General features: G+C 37.3%; 1 protein-coding gene across 5 annotated transcripts in view; it reads right to left on the bottom strand.

The window, feature by feature from the left end:
• Positions 1–23,812, bottom strand: part of LOC132396856 (uncharacterized protein KIAA1958) — a 176,539-nt gene that overhangs the window by 76,601 nt on the left and 76,126 nt on the right. The window contains exon 3 of one of the 5 annotated variants that reach the window (XM_059974845.1): positions 1,949–9,699. The exons of the other annotated variants lie outside the window; for them this stretch is intronic. Within the exon in view, the coding sequence (XP_059830828.1) occupies positions 8,660–9,699 (1,040 nt within the window). The 3' untranslated portion in view covers positions 1,949–8,659. Of the gene's footprint in view, positions 1–1,948; positions 9,700–23,812 lie in introns of those variants that run through there. 5 annotated transcript variants of the gene reach the window in all.

Genomic DNA, 23,812 nt, shown 5'->3' with positions numbered 1-23,812 from the left:
AAATATTGGAACAGCTGACTAACTGAACACTTACACAAAACAGTTGCCAGGAGTGAACTTGGGACAGTATACGAGATATACTTAGAGTTTCACTAACTGTACTATGTCTATCCATAGAGAGAGGAGACAGAAGATGCAAGCATGAAATAAAATGCAGCTTTACAGCCATTGAGAATTAAGGAGTGGTCAGAAAACCTAATCTTAAATCCCAGGTTGGTGAAAGCAAGCAAAGGGCTAACTACCATTCTACTTGAGTCATTCCAAATACTGTGTAACATGACTATCTTTCTCTCCATAAAATAGGAACAGTGTATGACAATAAACAGGGTAGAGAAAGACAGTACGAAGCAGAACATGACCAAGGTTCATAAACTCTCACAATCACAAAATCTATCAAAACTAAAGCCAAGATTGTCTTGAAGATTGCCTTCAATGATACAAACATAGAAATTGTAGAAAATCAGGTGCACAAGGCAGTGACATCCATTATTAAAAACCCTCACCATTCAGGATGTGTGCTCTTCTCGTTCTGCTGCCACAAACAAATTTCATATCATATAAGACAGTGATAATAAACCTAATTCTGAAATGGACACAGAATTCTTGACTAGTGAATAATTATATTTGGTTTATGGAAAAAAGCCATACCTTACATAAAAGCAGTTCAAGTGAAGATTTGCTTTTAGGCAAAACAGACTGAATAAGCTGAAATATGCATAATTAGTTCAATATTTCCAACAGAAACTAACAATTCACTGCAGTGAAGAGTCCTGTCCTCTTAAAATGTGGCTGGCTACCTGAACTCACGTATCAGACCATTTATGCAAGTTACATTCCTCCTTGCTTGACCAACGTGACTTCTGGTGTGTCCGTTACATTACATGGTATAATTAATGTTTTTGTGATGAAAATGATACTTTTCAACAAATGGTTGATTTTAAGAAGCAATCACATTAAGATCTCTGCCTTCTTATGTTCTCATTCAATCTATTCAGAAGGGCAGAGATGTGAAAGTTGGTGGGCTACAGACAATTGGAAAGATATAAAGGGGTGAGATGCAAGGATTTCAAAATATTGATATGAACTATAAAACTATAAATAACTGCTGCAACATCTTGTTCAAGGCTCTTAGACAGCCTTGAATATATTTAAAATTAAATTGAAAAACAGCCTTTTGCTACGTATATTTCTCAGTGAAATTCAGCAAATAAGGTACAAGCGAAGCATAGAACTGACCTTACTTTATCAATATCAGTGAAAGTACCAGTAAAAGTATAAAATCACACCAGTGCATTTAAGGTTAAGGCATCAGTTCCCTAATATCTATATAGATAAATTGCCTACAGCAATATGTTGATTCTTTGCTCCCCACTAAATAGCTTAGTAAACTAGTCAGTTGAATAAACATGTACCAGATCAAGCAGAGGCACACAATCTAGGCTGGTATCTCAATGAAGTTTTAAAGTGCTGCATCTTTCAGATGAAATATTAAAAAGGTCCTAACGAGCTTTGTGGGTGGGTAAGATTACAGACACTGTTCTAAAGATGATGAGTTATTATTGACTAAGACTCGCTGGTGTCTTGGTCAATATTCATCCCTCTGACAACATAGCTGAAATAGATTATCTGGTCATTATCACATTACTGTTTGAGAGATCTTGCTGGGTGCAAATTGCATGCGGCATTTCCTACAACACTCAAATGGAAATATTTTGGAATGAATTATCATAGGTAGTGTAGAAATGCAAGATTTCTTCTTAAACTTGAACAAAGAAATTTCAGTTTGACATATGAAAAAAGATCTTCTCTGAGTAAGATGTGAAGGACAACTTCGCAGGCATTTCAAACAAAATGCTGAACATTTTAGATGATAAATATTACAAGCTAACTCAAGCTTTAAATAATAAATTGCTTCGTGATTTCTAAATAAAACAACGCTCAGTCCAATAAAATTTCATTTTTTATTACTGTGATCCTTCAAAAGAGCCACATTCAGAATACATAATTTATTACCATCAATGACAGATTTTTGACAACATGATACAACCACAGGAGGTGTCTTTGTATATGTAACTGCATGATTCTTAACTCAGAAGCACAGCACTAAAATAAAAACAAATCCTACCCAAGTGGAGAATACAGTATAGATTTATTCTTTATTATCTGGAAAATCATTCACTTTCTACATACACCGAGAAACTCCGAAGCAGCATGCAGCAATCAGACAATTATTAATAACTTTAAAAACAGATTAATTTTAAGTAGTGTGCAAGTATTTTTAATGTTTTTTTTGAGGGGGGCAACATATTTTCCCCATAAACAGCAAAGATGTTAGCCTACCAATCAATACAGTCATCTTGAATGGGTACAAGTACTGCATGATGCAAATGCCAAACGACTCTTTCTTCTGTACACCCCCACAAAATGAATGAACAATACTGAAGAACATTAAATACATTGTCTGTAGGAAATGACAGCACACACACAGGCAAAAAATTAAATTCAAATGCATGTTATAAATATTCTGAAGAATATGGAGCATCTTGAAACATTATTTCATCAACTGAGGAAAAATGAAGGTGGTTTAGGTGAAAGATATCACTATCTGTTACAGTAAACCTTTTTCAACCAGCTTTGCTTATCTCCATTCCAACCAACCTTCCCTTCCCCCATCCCACCACCCTTGTGGTTTTATAAAAGAAATCTCAGAAATAATTTTTTTTGCACCATTCTTATTGTTTGGTCCAACAAGAACAAGTCAAACACCCAATAGAAAGAATTGATTAGTGGAACTACACTAAAGGCTCTAAACACTCTTCAAAATTATTAATAGATTATTAGCAGCAAATTGTAACATTTCTAAAAAGTATCAAATCACTCATGAAAATATAAGTGCCTGCAAAACATGCTTATTCTGCATTGCAACAATACCACTTGATTACAAAATACATAGAGATCGGCATGTTTTTTTGGCAAGACAGTGACAATTCATTGACAAAATACTGTTAGTATTACAATTCTATTTTCAGAAACAAAAATCAATCTTCACTTGAAAGTAAAATTGAAGTTCAGACAGCAGGACAAAACTCAAACCAAGATATAGTGTGGAAATGAAAAATTTGAGTCTCCCTTAGTTTTAAGGTGCATCTGGTGAAATGAATGATCAAAATACAGAATGTACATCTTTAGAGCTTGTGTATGCTATCTTCATTGCAGCAGGAGAAAGGTGAACAAAGCTACTTGAATCACCTGATAATAATTTGGCTGTACAGACACTAAGGAGTGCGATCAGTCACCTATCCAGCTGGTAAAGATGACAGATATCAAAAGCAATACTGAAGTTACTGAAAATCAAATAAAAATAGAAGATGCTAGTAATGTTAAGCAGGTTCAAGCAGCATTCATGAACCATCAACCATTCATGATTTTCTTGCCAGAAATGCAGCCTCACCTGTTACTTTATCCAGCATTTTCGGTTTCTATAAGAAAAATCTATTCTTCCAGTGGGAAGAGCAACAATATAAGCAACCTAGTATAATTTTAAAATTATAACCCTCAATTTTTCAAACTAACAAATCTCTTAAGATTAAAGACAGTTATGAGCCATCAAATGAAAAGATTCCCTGGTTTCAGATAACTACAGCACAGAAACAGACAATTTAGCCCTTCCAGTCCAACCCAAACCATGTAAACTGCTTAGTCTCATTAACCTGCAGCTTTCTATACTCCTCCCATCCACATCCCTATCTAAACCTCGCTTAAATGTTGAAATCAAAATTGCATCCATCACTTCTGCTAGCAGCTCATTCCACACTCTTGCCAACCTCTGAGTGATATTTCCCTTCATGTTCTTCTTAAACATTTCACCCTTACCCCATGACCTCTAATTGTAGATTCTCCCAACCACAATGGAAAAAGCCTGCTTACATTTATTCTATCTACATCCCTCATATCTGCCATCAATCTTCTACATTCTAGGCAATGAAGTTCTAACCTATTCAATCTTTCCTTATAACTCAAATCCTCCAGTCCTGGCAACACTCTTGTTAATTTTCTCCATACTTCCATCTTATGTACATCTTTCCTATAGTTAGGTCACCAAAACTTCAAATATAACTCCAAATTAGGCCTCATCAACTTTGTACACAATTTCAACATAACATCCCAACTCCCGTACTCATTACTTTGATCTATGAAGGCCATTGTGCTAAAAGCTTTCTTTATGACCCCATCTACCTGTGACGCCACATTCAATGAATTATGGACCTGTACTCGCAGATCCCTTTGTTCTACTGCACTCCTCAGTGCCCTCCCACTCACTGCCTAAGACCTACCCTGGTTAATCCTACCGAAGTGCACACTTGTTTCTGAAATTCCATCTTTCACTGTCAACCCATTTTTTCAGTTGGCCCAGATCCTGTTGCAAGTTTTGATAGTCTTCCTTGCTGTCCTCTACACCCCTAATCTTGGTGTCATCCACAAATCTGCAGATCCAGTTAACCACATTATCACCCAGATAACTGATACAGATGACAAACACTGATCCCAGTAGCACACCATTAATCACAGGCCTGCAGTCAGAGAGGCAAACAGCTACAACCACTCTCTGGCTTCTTCCATGAAGCCAAAGTCAAATCCAATTTAATACCTCATCTTGAAGGCCAAGCAACTGAACCTTCTTGACCAACCTCTCATGTGGGACCTTATCAAATGCCTTGCTAAAGACAATATCCACTGCCTTGCTTTCATCAATTTTTCTGGTATCTTCCTCTAAAAACTCTATAAGACTGGTTAGACATGACCTACCATGAGCAAAGCCATGCTGACTATCCTTCATCAGTCCTTGTCTATCCAAGTACTCATATAGTCGGTCCCTTAAAATACCTTCCAATAACTTTCCCACTACTGATAACAGGCTCACCAGCCTATAATTTCCTGGATTATTCTTACAGCCTTCCTTAAACAGTGGAGCAACATTAGCTACCCCACAATCCTCCGATACCTCACTTGTTGCTAAGGGTGATTTAAATATTTCTGCTAGGGCCCCTGCAATTTCAACTCTTAACTCCCAAAGGGTCCGAGGGAACAACTTGTCAAGCCCTGGTGATTTATTTACCCTAATTTGCCTCAAGACAGCAAACACCTCTTCCTCAAATCTGTATAAGATCCATGACCTCACTGTCGCTTGCCTCACTTCTATATACTCCACGTCCATCTCCCGAGCAAATACAGATGTAAAAGAACCTATTTAAGATCTTGCCCATCTCTTTTGGCTCCATACATAGATTAGCATTCTGATCTTCCAGAGGATCAATTTTGCCCTTTGCAAACTTTTTGCTCTTAACATATCTGTAGAAGCCCTTAAGATTCTCCTTCTGCTTGTCTACTAGAGCAACCTCATGCCTTTTTTGGCCCTGCTGATTTCTATAAGCTAACTGCATCTGACAGAGTCTGCAGTTATATGGTGGGGAATATATCATGGGTGCCCATGGGGAAGTAACCATTATCCCATTCCTTCTGCAGCCCCTCCACTATGCTCCTCAAGTCTCTCTTTGACCATGCCTTAGTCATCCATCCATGTCTCTTTTTGAAACAGTTTCAAATTGTTTGATAATTACTCCTGCAAAATGCACTAGAATATTTTGGGTTTATAAATCACCTTGGTTTGTTACTGGGGTACAGTTGTCACAGGCAGCTTAACTATGTGGCATTACTTATTGGAGGTGTGATGATAAAAATTGAGCTCTGGGAGAGATTAGCAGTAAAATCTGAACTTTTCTTTCACCTTGTAATGGAAACCATTGCCAAATACTACAGTAACCCTGCTCCCCACCATTGCTGAATGTCAGTCAACTGCAGTACCTCATTATAATTTTCACAACCAAGATTAGGTAAAAGCGCACCAAAACACCTGGAGCCAACACAGGTAGATAGCGCTAGGGCACTCATTCAGCATGATCCAAACGAACAGTGGAGCAAGCTCACAGAGCTAATAGTTCCCAAGAATTACTATCTTCTATGCTGATACAAAATACTGCAGATGCTGCAGCAACAAACAATACGCCAGCAGAATTCAGTGGGTCAGGCAGCATCCGTGAAGAGAAACGGACAAACAGCATTTTGGGTTGAGATTCTTCATATGGACAAGGGGCTCTAACCCAAAGCTTAATGACCTGACTGCTCATTTTTCGTCACAGATGCTGCCTGTCCAACTGAGTTCCTCAAGCAAATTGCTTATCTACTAAGATTGGATCAACCTAGACAGGATCTAAATGGCATGGCTTTAATGTTAATTGGTGCAAATAAGCCACTTGCAAGCTAAATTGCACAACTTTTTTCATGTGCTTAATTGATCTTTAATCCATTGGGACATTCATGAGATGAGAGAAATAATCTTATTCTTTAACAAGTACTGTCTTAGGCTGGCTACAGAAATAAAGCATTACACTGTGAAAACATTCAATGATGCAGGAATCAAGAACAACTGCACATGATTAAAATATACAGATTAAAATTTTATGAAGGCTTGTATTCAAAAGCTGATCTGAAAACTTTCAATAAAAGAGAATTCCACATCTAAACATCTGAACTACACTTCAGGCAGTGATTTTAGTGTCTCCTAAAGAATTTCAAACTTGGGCCAAAATCTGGAGCCATACAGAACCCTCTTGATGTTGACCTCATCTTAAACTAAAAGAAGAACAGGTTATTTTATCCCTTTTGACCTTTCAATGCACCTCTTCTGTGGAAGAATTTATGCAGAATCGGAAGTCTATTACAGTTACAGGCATGTTTCGCAATTCACTCCACATCTGGATTCCATATAAATTCTGGTGTTTAGATGCAGAAAGAGATAAATTAACCAAGCACAACGTCTATATATTAGTTTTTGATTAAAAAGTAGTACCTAACAGTCTCCTTTATAAGTAATCTTTACATGTTCATTAAAACAATAAAATTGATTGATACAAAACAAACGGCTCTATTTAACAACCCCAAAACCTTTTACTTCTCGAGAAAGGTATACTTTAATCTTTTATTGAGAAGAGCACGCACATATAGGTGCATTATTAAGGTACAAAAATTTTCAACAATTTTAGAACTCTTTTTAGTTGGTTTAAAAAATAAGGAAAATTGGGCTTAATTTGCACAAAATGTCTTAAATACACACAGTCACATGTGGCTCTAGAAATTGCTACAGGAAGTAAAACAGTGTCCTGCACTAAAGTCTACTTCTCTTTAAACTTGTGGAATTATGCCATCAAGTCAAGACCTATAGCCGATAAATCCTTCACTGAAGTGAACCTTGTAGCAGATTTAGCTTAGTTTTTCCAAAATTGGAGCTCCAACAAATATGAGTACTTGTATATGAGAAGCCTAGTTATAATTGCAAAGTGCGATCAAATGAAACTAAAATAAATATGACATACAAAATATGTGACATTAATAGTAGTAATAAAAAAAATCTCAAGTCAAACAGAAGATTTTTTTTTAAACAAACAATTTTCAGCTATGCAGAGCCCAAAGAAACAAATCAATGGATAAGAGACTATGCATTTAAAACACAACATGGTTACCAGAACACTGAATTATTTTCCTCAATATTAAGACAATATCCTCAATAACTGTAAAATGAAAAGGTTGAAATGGAAGGAGTCTTCATCAGCAAACTTCACAGAAAGAAAATAGTGAGATACCAGTCTACTATGTTTCAGGTTTTAGCCAGACTAACATTGTTATCTTGCAAGTACATTTTAATGTATGTTTCTAGGTAGGACACTACGGGCATGGATCAGCTAGTCCATACGGAAAGATATGAATGGACCCTACAGGTCACTGTCAGAGGTACTCAAACCCTGAAAATGTTCAAATATAATTGCTAAGCTTCAACGTTGTAAAAATAAATCTTTTTATGGTATATTTGTCACGTATTTACTTTGAGGGAATTTCAGTGTCAGCTAATCGTTTTGAATAACTAAAATAGCTTGACTTCAAAGGTGGCAAACATGTAATTTATAATACTCTGATTCACTTGCAGATCAAAGAACTGGGGCAGCAATGGGGTGAGAATGTAAAGGGGGGACAAGGGACACTGGGAAGGTAGTTAAAACACTGATGAGAAATGGCTAAAAACATCACACAGTTAATACTGGGTTAAACATTTAATACTGCAGTTACAGAAAGAGGCAAGATTGTTCAAAAATATTATTTCCCACCTCCCCATCTGGAAATCTGTGAATTAAAATCTGTGCAGCTGAATAATTTCTGTAACCCTTCTTGAAAATTTAGTATTTAAACATAAAGGATGCCATTGTTAAAGAACTGAATAAAGTTGGTGCACATTTCAAAATATCAAAAAATTTTGAACAACTTCATGGAACTAAAGTACTTCAAAAGAGATTTAAGTTGCTTGGAAGAAAAATTCCAGACCGATATCAGTACACATTTACTTTTAAAAAGAGTTTTACTAAATCATTTACCTGTACAATCGATCATTGATTTGTTTTTTTAAATTTGTCCACTTGCAAGATATAATTCATTCACACACTGAGTTTGAAAAGTATAACTATTGGTGGCTGAAGAATGATTAGGCTCTATAAAATTGCAAGAGGACAGAGAGTACTAAAAATAATTTTTAAAATCCTAAAGCAAATTTCTGTCAAGCTGTATCAGAGGAAGAGTCAAAAGAACCCGAGATAATAAAATTCCCTGTATTGTTGAGGCCAGACATTGACTGGGCAGCTTGCTGGCTCAGATTGTTACATATCAACACCAACTGGTTGCTTTGTGCCTCAGACAGAGAACTGCAACTCTGGTAAACACTAAAATTGGTCTTCCTCCCTGGAATATTCCCCTTTTCACACATAGTTTTAACCATTTTTGACAGTTTATTCTTCCCTAGGGATTGACTATTGTACCAGTAAAGTGCAGCCAGATTACAGACTGGCTTAATTGACAGATAGAAGGGGGCATCTTCATAGCGCATAGCTGGAGGGCGCCTTTGTGCGTACTCTTTGTAGTCCTGCACGGGACATGTCTGTGGAGAATGCGGCGTGGCGTAAATTCTGCACTCCGTTCCAGCTCTCCGGCTCTTCCCTTGTGCATCAGAATTGTCTATGATTTCCCACTCCAGGTACTCCAAGCCTGTCTCGGTTATGTGCAGCCTGATATCCCCCCACTTTAGCGTAGAACTGTGGAATCCTGCACAATGCCCAAAAGCTTTAGTGTTGTTCAACCACACAAGATTGAGCAGCCCCTCGGGGTTATATCTGCTTAGCAAACCCCTCTTGCGCAGGATGAGCTCATCGGCAAAAGTTAGTTTCATTGACTTATGTGGCTTGTTTCCTTTCCCTTTACCTCTTAGCTCAAGCTGCTTCTGCTTAAGTGCTTCTTGGGACCGCCTGAATTCCTTATCTCTTGTTATACTGAACCCATATTTGTATTCCTTTAAGTACCTTTCAAGTCCACACTGATAGTTGGCCAAACTGTTGGGCTCGTATTCAGAACCATCTTTCTGCCTGGCATCCACAAAGAATGAAGCTAGGTAGACATCAAGTTCCGTGCATGGTATGAATTGGATTTCCCGGTTTTCGTGTGGGTATTTGGAAAGGAGGAACTCTCGGAAGTTTCTTAGTGCTGTCAGGGTGCTCCGAACAGTTTTTTCATTCTGTTGACCCTCGCAGGCTCTTTCTTCATTTTCTAAAAATGGAACAGGGAAGGGAAAGAAAAAAAAATAAGCTGCTCATAAAGCCAATTAAAAGTAATTTTCAATTTCACAAAGGTCATTGGAAAACGATATTACATACCTGTCTTAGGTTTCAAAAGCCAACTTCAATTTCACACATGACGTAAAAACTTAAAGACGCAAAAATTATCAAAAAGGTCCTCATGTCAATGTTGCACTCAATAGTGCACATGAATTAGTGAGAGAAATCAGATAGAGCACAGACCATCTCAGATCAAACATACCAGGCCAACATGTTGCAATGTTACATTGCAGAACCAACCAATGCACGACCCTGCAAATGGATGTCGTAAATCGAGCAACAGCAGCCTGGATGCATGAAGTAAAGATGCAACAACAAGTAGCCTGCCTGTATTACTCTGACAGTAATTAGGGAAGTCAAATGGTGGAATACCAAACTAATGTAAAATAAACTATTTGTGGGTTAAGCAAAAGAGGTAACCTATAACAGCACGAGTAGAATTTTCATCTTTTACCCTTTCTTAATAATATTTCTAGGATTTCCATAATTAAATAGAATACTGAAAAATTGTCCAATGTGTAATTAAACATTTCAACTTGTGCTGGACCCACGGCAAACACATTTTGAAGTGCAAAGCATTTGGGTTAACTATTAACATTTAGATGTTGCCTACTGACAGTGAGAGAATATCAACAAAGAATCGTAAAAGACTCAAGCATACATCATCTACATTGAAGTATTTGGTCCTGCTCAAAACGCATCTCCTTCCAGACAATTGGCTACAATATCCAAAAATTAACTTGCAGCTCGAGTTAGGTTAATCAGACCACAAGAATGGCAAAAAAAATAAAATCTTCACTGTGCACATGCTAAAGCAAATTGTACTGGTTTAAATATCATATACTTTGTGCTTACAACAGTACAAAGAAACTAACTTGAAAAATTTAGTTTTATGGAACATGTGGACCAAACATATTGTAGATAATGCATGACTATCATTACATAAAAGTGCTACTTTGCAATTATACAATGGTGAAATAGCATACAAGAAATCTGGAGTAGAAAATTAGGTCGTAAATTCTCAACAGGTTAGGGAGTATTAGTGCAGAAGGATTTTGATAAAAAGTTCATCAATCTGATGTGTTAATTCTTATTTCCTTTTCTACAGATGTTGACAAGTATTTGTTGACAAGTTGTCTCTGGTACTGCAGCAAATAAGAGCATACAACCACCATACAGTAGGAGCAGAATTAGGTCATTTGGCCCACAAATATGCTCCACCATTTCATCATGGCTGATCCTTTTTGCCTTAGCCCCAATCTCCTGACTTCTCCCCTTATCCCTTCATACCGTCACTAATCAAGAACCTATCAACCTCTACCTTAAATATACCCAATGACATGGCCTCGATAACCACCTGTGACAACAAATTCCAGATTCACCACTCTCTGGCTAAAGAAATTCTTCCTTAACTCTGTTCTATAAGGACATCCCTCTATCCTGAGGCTGCATCCTCTGGTCGTAGACTCCCCCACATCCACTCTATCGAGGCCTTTCAACATTCAATAGGTTTCAATGAGGTCACCCCTCATTCTTCTGAATTCCAATGACCAGAGGCTATGAGCCATTAAATGTTCCTCATATGACAAGCCTTTTAATCCCAGAATCATTTTTATGAACCTCCTTTGAACCTTCTCCAACGTCAGCAGATCCTTTCTTAGATAAGGGGCCCAAAACTGCTCACAATGGTCCAACTGAGGCCTCACCAGTGTTTTGTAAAGCTTCAACATTACATCCTTGCTTTTATATTCTAGTCAAATAAAACTAAGAATAGATGTTCATGAATAAATCTAGGAGAAAATTTAGAAACAACTTTATCCAAGCAGAGGTAAGACCGCAAAATTCAGAAATTGCAAGGCTGAGGCAAATGGTACAGACACAAACAGGAAGTCAGAAAGGAATTAAGAGATATGCCAAATGAACAAGATGGAGGAGGATGGGAAGAAGTTGAAGCATCGTCACAAGCATTCTGAAGATGGGCCAAATTGCAGATATGTTATAGTGTAAATGGTATGTCAAATACAGCTCAGTCTGTTTACTTCATCAATGCAACTGTGTTCAGGCATGCAGTTTAGTAGCAGCACAGGAGCTGTGGAAAATAAACTAAAAATGCTGTAAATTTACTTTTTTTCTGAAAAAGAGGGTGGTATGTGTGTTCTGAAATTTCATTATTTGCTTTGCTCTACTTAGCATTAGAGACAAATTTGCAACTGCAACTGAGCAAGTACAGTGAGCCCTCAGGCTGTAGAGGTAAAAATAAAACACTGAGTAGCAGAGGTTATAGCCTTGGCAAGACATAAAAAAGGGAGTATAAATAGATCGAGGGGAAGAGCGAAGACGGGGAAAAATACATGAAAATCACTTTTTAAAAATAAGTTAAAAACACATTTATATGTGGTATTGGCCATGTAGTTACATCACTGGCTGATGAATTGGCCTGATTTGGAATCTATCTTGAAAGCTGGGCTAGATTTAAATAGTTCACAGCAGCATGGGAAGTGGTGGATTTATGGTGTTGCAGGATACTTTCTTTTGCCATTATACATACAGAATTTAAAAGAGCTACACAAACAGGTCCAACATTTCAAATCCAGATTAAAGCATTTGTAGATCTTCTTACCATGACAGGATTTCAATACTAGGTTGGGAGGCATGTAACTGAAAGATTAAAAGTTGTATCATTTGAATTAGGTTAGCTGTTTAAAATGTTAGCAGGTTCTATGGCTACACTGAAAGTAAAGAGTGGGAATGAAAGGGGTTTTTAAAAAGCAAACAGGAGGAAATCTGCAGATGCTGGAAATTCAAGTAACACAAATAAAATTCTGATGGAAAACAGCAAGCCAGACAGCATCTATAGGGAGAAGCACTGCCGACTTTTTGGGCCGAGATCCTTCGTCCTGAATTGTCTCAACCTGATACATCAACAGTGCTGCTCCCTGTAGATGCCGCCTGGCCTGCTGCGTTCCACCAGCATTTTATGAACGGGGTTTTTCTGGTTAGCTACTGGTGACTAGTAGTGGTATTGTTCCCCAGCGGTCAGAGTTGGGTCTGCTACTTTTCATCTTGTACGTTAATGATCGAGATAATGGAATTTATGTCTTGAGGGAAAAGGTTGCAGATGATACAAAGACCGGTGGAATTGAAGAAGCAGGAAATCTTCAGATGGATTTGGAAATCTGGGAATATTGACATAGACTATTTTCTAAATGGGGGGAAAATTGACTTGACTTTATTTCTTACATCTTTCACATACATGGAGTAAAAATGTTTAAGTTACATCTGTCTAAATGTGCAATCATAGTAATTTATAATAAATAGAACAGTGCAATTTATAGTAATTTGTAATAAATAGTATGTACAACAGAACAGCCAAAATAACATAGAAATACAATTGTGTCAGCATGAATTAATCAGTCTGATGGCCTGAAGGAAGCTGTCCTGGAGCCTGTTGGGGTAACCTGGGTCCCAAAAGATCATTCGGGACCTTTTTCTGTACCTGTTGCAGTAAATGTCCTGAATAGTGGGAAGTTCACATCCACAGATGCACTGGGCTGTCTCTGCAGAGTTCTGCAATTGAGGGAAGTATAGTTCCTGTACCAGGCAGTGATGTTGCCAGTCAGGATGCTCTCAATTGTGCCCCTGTAAAAAATCCTTAGAATTCAGGCCAGGTGTGCTGAGGGACTTGGGAGTCCAAGTGCAGGGTTTCATAAGGGTTAACTTGCAGGTTGAGTTAGTGTGAGGGAAATCAAATACAATGTTGACATTCATTTCAAGAGGACTAGAATATAAGAACACAGATGTAATGCTGAGTCTTTATAAGCCATTGGTGACACTGCACTTGAAGTATTGTGAGCAGTTTTAGGCCCTGATACAAGGAAGGATGTGTTGATAATGGAGAGGATCCAGAAGGAGATTACGTGAACGATACTGAGGATGAAAGGATTAACATATCAAGAGCATTTGATGACTCTGGCCTGGCACTTGCTGGGGTTTAGAAGAACTGGAGGGGTGGGGGGGGGGAATTTCATTGAAACCAAATGAATATCGAAACACCACAATAGAGTGGACACGGAGAGGATATTTCTTATAGTGGAAAAATCAAGGACCAGAGAGCACAGCCTCACAACCATTAGAACAGAGATGAAGTGGAATTTCTTTAGCCAGAGGGTGATGAATCTGTGGAACTCTTTGCCACAGACAGCTGTGGTAAGTCAGTCATTGAGTATCTTTAAAGCAGAAGTTGATAGGTTCTTAATTAGTAAGGATGTCAAAGGTTATGGGAAGAGGTCAAGAGAATTGGGTTGAAAGAAAATATCAGCCTTGATCAAATGGCAGAGCAGACTTGATGGACTGAATGGTCTCATTCTGCTCCTTTGTCTTATGGACTATACAATATCTAGCTTGTTTGTAAGTTAGTACATTAGGGATTGCTTCTACTGTGAGGATATGAACAATATGTCAAAATTCAGTGACTTTATGCTTTGTCTATTGAATTCCTAAGATCCAGGTACCAAAAACATTTTGGAGTAAACCACAAACACCAAAGCACTTAAGGAAAATAATTTGCATTAGTTGGGAATAGGTGTAGGATAAAAGAAATGTGAATCGGACACTGTTCACTAGATTAAGACCTAGACAACATTTGGGCACGAGGTTGAGAATACAAAGAAAAATACATATGATAAGTATGCCAGACAATAATAATTTTCAAAGTAATATGCTACTTCCTTCCATTAATTTTGAGCATCAATGTTACCTGCAGGAATCTAGGGGGAAATGTGGCAGAGTGCAGTGGTCACATAATTGTAGGCTTAACTGGACAAGCCACACAAATACTGTGTTAGCAGCACCAGGTTCGAAGGCAAAGTATAGCAAATGTAGGTGACTCATGTTCAGCAATGAAGTCTGATTGACTAGCAAATCATCCACTACCAGTACTTATTGGCTAAAGAATGCAAAGTGCCAACCAAGGACTGTCTATAGGTTTTTTCACTGATCCCTACCATGACCTTGACCATCTAAAAGGGCAAAGAGCCGAGACACCAGCAGGTTTCTCTGCATTACGTGTCATATTCTCCTTGAAAATGGCTCACCATCCTTTCCTCAATGAGTCTAAATGCTGCAATTCCAAATCTAGCATTACCATTGGAGTACCTATGCCGTCTGTGCTGTAGCAATTCAGAAAATTAGGACAAGCAATAAATCCTGGGCTTGCCAGCAATACTGACATTCCTTACATGAAAAAATAGTGAAGAAGATGACTGTTTCTGCTTGTGCACTCCTGAAAAAAATTTGTCAAATGGTCCACTGGACTAAAGCCTCCTATCATTGGGCAGCAAGGAGCAAGTCTATCACAAAGAATAAAACTAGAAAGTAGTTAACAAAATGATGGCTGCTAGGTATGGCCACTTGGCTCATATTGGTTTATAATCCAAAAGTGATTGTCAGTCCCTTCAGAACAGCACTCAATTGTTTCAATCCAATGGTTTATTTTCAATCCAATGGTCCTGATGAAGGGGCTTGATCCGAAACATCGACTGTACTCTTTTCCATAGATGCTGCCTGGTCTGCTGAGCTCCTCCAGCATTTTGAAGGTGTTGCTTGGATTTCCAGTATCTGCAGATTTTCTCTGGTCTATTTTCAAGAATACATTTCACATATTGGGAGAACTAGTAAAGCCATTACTCCGGTACAAGCCCACACCTTAAAGAGAAGGAAACTGGCAGTGGGAGAGGAAAACACCAATCAACTTATCTCTGTCCTTCATAACATGGAATGAGGTATTGCATATTAACTGCGTTCTTCACTAAGAATCGCCGTGTGTTGCTTATAGAAATGAAGAACCAGAATCTCTTGAACCAAAAGCAATAAGAATAAAGGCCCTGGGCACAGTTGGCTTGACAGGGTGCATTTGCAATGCCATGTGTCAGCCTGGGCCCATACCAAGGTAAAGTTGTTTCTGAATGGTCCACTTTTGTGACTGGAACCTGTGTTGTGTATCACATGCAGAGAAACACAGAACCCACAAAGCCAGTCATAGCCCCTTCAAATATCTGCACCTTTAAATATTCACATTATATAAACATATAAGCATTCACAACTTGATGCATTATCCTCTGCACTACAAACAGCTGCCTGTTCAGTGTACTTCCTAATCATTCCCCCATAGCCCTAAAATGATGACCTCTGATGTAAATGACCCCTTTGAATTGTACAAATTTCGTAATTTCCTAGTGTTACTCTGAAAATTCAGTGCCAAAAACCAGAGGCATTTATTTAGGATTTGCACTCAAGGGGCACCAACAGAAATCTCCATTTCAGCTGCCTTACATGAGAAAATAAGCATTACTGTAACTAATCAATATACAAATCCCTCACTGAATTTCTCAGTCTAACTGTAATCTGTTCACTCGTGAATTTTTCCAAGTGAATGGAGATCAAAGGGACCAAATTTATCCAGTTTCTGTAAGCAGTCTATATTTCCATACATCCTTAACATTGATTTTGTGGCTTTGATGATCTTTCTCAAAATCTCCAAAGGCATAATGTAGTTTCGGAATCTTTCATATAAAACGTTGGTCATTGGCAGTTTCCTTCTTTAGTGTGTAAAAGTTGCAGAAGTGGAACTTGCATCAAATACATCTTCAGTAAATTCAAAATCAATGCCCAAATGTAATATTTAACTTCAGGCCAGTGGACAAATCTTGTTAAAATAAGGGCCCTTGTATGCTTAAAATCATACAGTTCATCATCAAAGCCACTCATTACCGTTCTGGACCATTTTGTTTTTTGCTGTTGGCCATCTGTTTCCAAAACTACCAGTTATCTCGATTATATAATTTCAGCAGTGATTGAAAATTAATGATAGTTTAAACCTCTGCACTTACAAGTGGCTGGAAAAAAGTTGAACTGCTGTAAGACTAAGAATTAAAAAGCTCTTAACTCTACAGTGCAAATAACTGAAGTTTTGTTTACATCATACATTAGAGAATAGCCAAAAGGGTAATTCAAAAGGAAGAGGGAATAAGCATGTTTATGAAAGACTGACAAGACTTCATTTCAGCAGTGATAATGCAATTTAGAAATGGTTTTTAAAAATTATTTAAAAAAAAAGGAAATTGAAGTAGCTTAATCTGAATTGATGTTATTTGGAGGATCTGGAACTCAATGTCCTCCTTGTGATTGAAAGAGCAGTGAGTGTTGAGGTCTAAAATGCCTTTTCATTTTTTGAAATAACTGTTTCTCCACTTGGCACTTACTTTTTACAATACATTCCTAAATCAAATCTACAGCCTGTTGGAGCACCAAGATTATTCCTTTAAATATTTTTGTAGTGCCGATTAAAACCATAAATTACAAAAGGAACCCGTTATTATATTCACATCCCGAACACACACCATGACCAGCACAGAGCACAGTTTAGATATCAAAGTAGTTTTAACTGTATTCTATATAAAAAGGTATATTAAAATATTTTAGTTAGTACTGCAAAAAAAAAGGCTTGCAATTTCTGGTTGAAAAGCTCAGATCTGGCTTACCTTGCTGTTTACAACTGAGAGCAACTCTGACATCTGAACATTAAAGATGAAAATCACTAAGTTACTGTCAGCTCACTGATATTACAGAGTATGCTAATGTGGCCTTAATAAACCCAATAAACCAATCGCGCTGATTCTGTCTTGAGCATCACTTACATGTAGCTGTATATACGTGTGTGTGTGTGTGTGTGTGTGTGTGTGTGTGTGTGTGTTTGTGTGTGTGCGCGCGTGTGTGTGTGTGTGCATATATACACACACACACACACACACATATATATATACACACACAAATGCCAAGACAAATCCAGTTTTATCTTAATGCAAAATGGTAATTTTCCTTTTCCTTGCTCATAGATGTCTCAGATCATTCACAAAAGACACCAGATTACTTGAGTTGAAACATAGTAAATTGGACACCATGGTTTGGGGCTGCTTTGCTGCCCCAGGGTCTAGACAGCTTGCAATCATTAAAGGAATAATGAATTCAAAACTTTATCAAGACATTTTACAGGAGAATGTCAGCGTAGCAGCCCATCACCTGAAGCTTGAAAATGCAACAAGATAATCCTCCAAAAGACAAGAGTAAATCAACAAATATATGTAATGTTGGATCATTTCTCTCAATAAATAAATGAACAAATATGCTGTTTTTTGTGTTGTTTATTTAATTGGGTTCTCCATCTAGTTTTAGAACTTACGCAAAGATCTGATCACATTTTAGGTCATACTTACGCAGAAACAAACAAAATTCTACACTATTCACAAACTTTCTAGCACCATTGTAAGAGCTATATTTCCAAACCAAACCAATTAAGTGCATATGAAATATTAGTGTAATGTTGAAACTGAACTAGATAATTTGCATTCAGCCATCTTCAACAAGCAGTGTTATAATTACCAAATATTCTTTTTAGTTTAACAGACAAAGATTAGCCGGAATACTTGTGAACCAGACTGTTTTGCTTCAAATTTACATCACAACATTTTTAAAACATTGATTTGAAAGAACAGCTGTGATCTGGATTTAAACCCTCATTTAATAAAGGTGCTGCCTCTGAACTGTATGGAAGTATCAGCCTTGGTTTTATGCTCAGGTTTCTACAGTGAGGCACTAGTGGAATTTGTGGTATTAGAAAAAAAATCAGATGCAATTGGGGCATTCTTGCAAGATCGAACTGAAACAGTGTCTCCTCTAGAATGAGCATTCCAATGCCAACATCAACATGTATCACCAAGATAAAGATAAAAAGTGAACAAAGCAAAAGCAGATGATAATTGGTTTGGAATTATCGGGGGTTGTAAGAAAAATGCATCATGCATCAGGCTCACCAGTTAAGATTCTAATGTGACAAGAATTCCTCCTAACATCAAAAAGCATTAAAAATATTATCTAGAATTAAATTCTAATCTCAGAGATTCAACTTTGAAAATTCTATTTAACTTGCCCCACTCAATTCAACAATAACAAGCAGCAAAATGCACCACACAGAATTTGCGGTTTAGCCTGTGTTGAATCTGTTTGTTTGCTTCTGAAAGAATTAATTACTCACACCCAGATGGTGTCCAGATAGTGTTAAACACCAGATGAACAGCCACTTCACTGCTTAAACAAATCCATCATTTCTACTCACAGCTGCACAAATAGAAATTGGCACCAGGTGACCTGTGGTGTTGATGGGATTCTAATTTTAAAAGCCAAGTGACAACTAACTGCTGATCCCTACAAGAGGGGAAAAAAAGGTTCATTGTCAAGAGTGCAGATCTAAACAGAAAGTAAGAGCAAGTGGGTAGCAGGATGGGGTGGGTGTGGTTGAAGGAAAAGAAAAAGAGCATTTCACACACACACACACAAAATGAGGGACTGTGATAAAGTGGGGGGGGGGGGAAGGTATGGTCAACAGAGGTAAACACACAGACAGGCATCAATGGCTCAATGGCTAAATACTGAAAGAAAAACCAGATGATTTCTGTAGGTATTGAGAATTGACAAGAGATGAAAGGGAACAACAACCTAAAAAGAAAGTTAGATAGTCCCTCCCTCCTGGAACATTATGACAGAGAGAAGAAAGAAGACCAGTGTGGTTAGGTGTTGACTGGAAGTTTTTATTCTGGAAGCTATTTATTCTGTTGGTCTCAATGAAAAGACTGGTGCATGTTAGGCTTGGATTCTCAGGTAACAAGGCTAGTCAATGAAGAAAAAGTAACAGATGTGCATGTACAAGGTTTGGAATGTTTTGAGCTTGTCAGAGTTGCCTGAGTTTTCTTGGGCTAATGGTAGTGAGCTTAACAAAAATAAAAAAAAGAGGTTAAATAACATCTATATTAAACAATAAATAAAAATATCTTTAGTGGATTTTCCTGAGTAGAGCATGTTCAAACCACGATGCTACATTTCAAATATTTTTCGTGAAGGACTTTGCAAAATACGACTGAAGATTAAAAAAGATAAAAATAATGGATTCGCAAAGCTGAAAGCTATCTCATCACCAACAAGGGAACTAAAAAAAGCTAGAATTTGATTTGAATAACAGGTCATTATGTAAATATAAATTACTGTGCTATTGTGACTGAAAAGAAGAAATTTATTAAGATACATAATGAAATACCTTCCAAATATATCCTCAATGCATTCTTCATGTTTAAAACTTCACATCAAAACCCCAAGAAATCCAAGTCAATGCTTGCAAATTATATTAATAAATTTTAAAAGAAATTAAAGAATAAAGAGGTCATGCAAATAATCAGAAATCACACAAACCAGACATGCAAACTGAACACCTAAAGGTGTAAGGCTGTTATACCAGAATACAGAAATAGAAAGCATTCAATAAAAAAATTACAAAGATTATAAATCTAAATAAGAATTTAAAAAATACAGAAATTAGAGAATGCCAAGAGATTCTATATCTATATTAAGATTAAAAGGATGGCAAGGGAGAGAGTAGATCACCTTAAAGATCAGAAAGACTTTCTACATTTGGAGCTACAGGAAATGGGCAAGAGATTTAATGTATTTCTCATCAGTTTTACCTCTGGAAATAAAATAATGGATGCTAAAAAAGAGTGAAGATGTCTTGGACAATATAAAAATGTTGAAGATGTCAACATAAAAATGCCTTAAAGTACATTAAGGTTGGTAAATCTCCAGTGCTTGAGTGAATCCTTGGACCAAACCAACAGAGCCCTTGCGGAGATACAGTGGTGTTAGAAAGTCCGTGAACCTTGCAGTATTTTCTCTATTTCTGCATAAATATGACCTAAGACGTGATCAGATCTTCACACGTCGTAAAACTAGATCAAGGGAACCAAATTAAATAACACAAAAAACATTATACTTGTTCATTTATTTATTGAGAAAAATTACCCAATATTACATGTATTTGTCGGAATAAGTATGTGAACCTCCAGGGTAATGCCTTCTACAAAAGCTATTTGGAGTCAGGTGTTTGAATCAATGAACTGAGATTGGTGGGTTCAGATGTGTCCTGCCCTATAAAAAACCACACAGAAAATCAGGTTACTGACAGAGCCTACTTTGCTCAAGAAAGATCTGTTTGTGTGCACCACGTCTTGATCAAAACAACTTTCGGAGGACCTTTGAAGAAGAATTGTAGAGATGCATTAAGTTGGAAAGGGCTACAGAAGGGCTACAGATGAACACCTGAGTGTTCATCAGTCCACAGTAAGAGAAACTGTCTACAAGTAGAGGAAATTCAGTATTGGTGCTACTCTGCCAAAGTTAATAAAAGATTAAGCAAAGAGCCAAACACATTTCAATTAGAAACAAATGGGAAAGTCATTCCATTCCTATTAAATAGGATCATTCTTCTGCATAGTACAAAGCTAAAAGCAATGGCAGCCTAAGTGATTGAAGAGTCATTTACAGAAATCATAAACATTATAGACTGGGACAGAAAATAATCAAAAGTGTTAACAGCCAATATGCCATTATATTCAGATGACTGGAGTGTACGAGCAATACAAAGTTGTTGTGACTACAATAGCTCTATGAGCAGTTTTAGCTATTCTACCTTAGAAAGGATATATTGAGTTGAAGAAATAGCAGCATGGATTTACAGTAATGTTACCTAAATTTATGGAGATTATTTACTCAAATTAGAGCTTTTTCCAAGAAAATGAGCAAGTTAAAGAATACTTCAAGTTGTCACAAAATTAAGAATTGCTGAAGTAGAAAGATGGTTTGGAAGCCTAGGATTAGGAGGCATAGCCCACAATTAAGCCAAGAGCAATTGATTATGTAGCGCAAAATGTAGAAGGAATATGAAATTTGCGTCCATAAAGAACAATTAATGCAAAATCCATTGTTAATTCTGAATCTAAGATTGCTCATTTCTGGACCACTATTGTCTAACTGTATTGCACTCTCTCTGTAGTGGTTTCACTTTATTCTGCATTCTGTTATTGTTTTACTTGTACTGCGCTGTGTAAGGAATTGTTCTGTATGAACAGTATGCAGGACAAGCTTTTCACTGTACCTTGGTACATGTGACAACAATAAACCAATACTAATTTTGGAGCTAAGTTAGGAACAGGGAGCAAATGGAGTCAGGGTATGGTAGCACTGCACTTAAATTAATGAACAAGTATACAGAAGTTATCACTACCTCTCTGAAAACAAGTCCAACCCCCAGAATAGCAGCATAAACTATCCATCTGCTCTAAAAATCCATTGTTTATTATATAATTGTAATGACACAATAATTAATTCAGCTCACTGAATCTCTCCCCTGCTCACTGTCCCTGGAAATTTATTTCCTAAAGTTCCTTTTCAAATGGCTGTCTATGAAAGTGGAAGCATTTATAACTACTTGTGTTAAAAGGTTCTCTTAAAATTTTCTACCTTGATTCTCTTGTCCAACCTTAATCTCTTAATCTGTAGACCTTGAATAATAAGCTAAAGCAGTGGTTCCCAACGTGGGACGTACGCCCCATGGGAGGTAATTTGATTTTTAAGGGGGGGCAGTGAATTAACAGTGAATTTTTTCTAGTAAGTCTGTGTGAGTATGAGTGTGTGTGCGAGTTAATACATATGTGTATATACAGTATGCATACATAAAAATACTTGTGTATGTACATGTGTAATTGCATATGTACTGTATATGTAGTGTATCACCATCATTACAACCATCAAATGGCTTTCATAATTAAATTCATGAATTGACTGATGTAGGAAGGAACGAATGAACAAGTCCAAATGCGTAAGAAACTCGTACGAGGTCGCGCCAATGCTGCTTTTTGCAGTAGCTTTCGGTTCTTGGTGGTGTGAAGGTGTGTACATTGCGTCATCTCTTTTAAACGGTGTATCTGTCTTTGTATGCTGTAGAAACAAGTCGGCATTGTTTTATTTATTTATTATTATTATTATTTTAATATCCCTTAATGTTCTTTTTTTACAATTTAGTAATTTCTTCTTCAGAACTTTAACAGTCCTTTGGTTCTTTTATTTTTCTCTTTCATGAATGCCATGTTCTTTGGAAGCTTGTTTAAACCAAGTTAATGGTCTTTTAGGCTTCCTCCAGTTGAATAGGAGTTCACTTTTTGAATAATAAGAATTATATATCACCACAGGGGGCATCAGGATTTTAGAGGTGATTAGGTGGGGCATGGCCAAAAAAAGGTTGGGAACCACTGAGCTAAAGGAAACATTGTTTGCCTTTCTCTTATTCAAACCGGACATAATCTTCTACACCTCTATCCAATATTCCATCAACTTCCTCTGTTGCAAAGAGACCGTCTTCAAATACTCAGATCTAAACTCCAAACGCCTAAACACCTCATCCCTGCCTGCAATTCTGCTAAATCTCCTCTAACTCCTGAAGGATTTTTAAAAATCATTAATTTTTCCAGGAGTACACATCATATGTAAGGCACAATTTACTGCCCACTTCCTTGAAATTTCTTAAGTAGTTCTGACAAAGGCACTCCCTCAGATGCCGTCGGGTAGAGAACTCTAAATAGCACCACAACATGGTGATCACAGTGATAAGTTTCAGAGTCAGGATGGTATGTCACTAGAAGGGTAAGCTGCAGGTACTGCTGTTCCCATGTGACTGCTGCCTTTGTCATCCTTTGTGGTAGGGGTCATATGTTTGAGAAGTGTCACAGACACCATGGACAAGTATGTACAGTGTATCTTGTAGACAGGACACACTGCAGTTTCTATGTACTGACATTGGATAGAAAGACCATTTTAGTTGGTTGCTGGGGCATGTCTCTGGCCTGCTGTTGTAGCCATAGCTTCTGGTCAATAGCGACCATAGCCCCTCCCCCACCACACAACTCTATGGTATTAATAATGAAGAATACAGTGATGGCAACATCACTGAATGTCTTAAGCAGATGGGTAGTATCTATCTTGTAAATGATGATCACGTGAGGCAATACTGCTTAAATGTTGCTTGACCTTTAAAAACCCATGCCTGAATGCTGTCTAAGTCTTGCCACATGCTTCAATTGCTGTGAATGGACTAAATATTGTACAATGGA

The sequence above is a fragment of the Hypanus sabinus genome, chromosome 7, assembly GCF_030144855.1.
Source record: "Hypanus sabinus isolate sHypSab1 chromosome 7, sHypSab1.hap1, whole genome shotgun sequence".
Classification (NCBI taxonomy): domain Eukaryota; kingdom Metazoa; phylum Chordata; class Chondrichthyes; order Myliobatiformes; family Dasyatidae; genus Hypanus; species Hypanus sabinus.
Note: the sequence above shows the minus strand (reverse complement) of the source record. Positions and strands in the feature narration are given on the sequence as shown.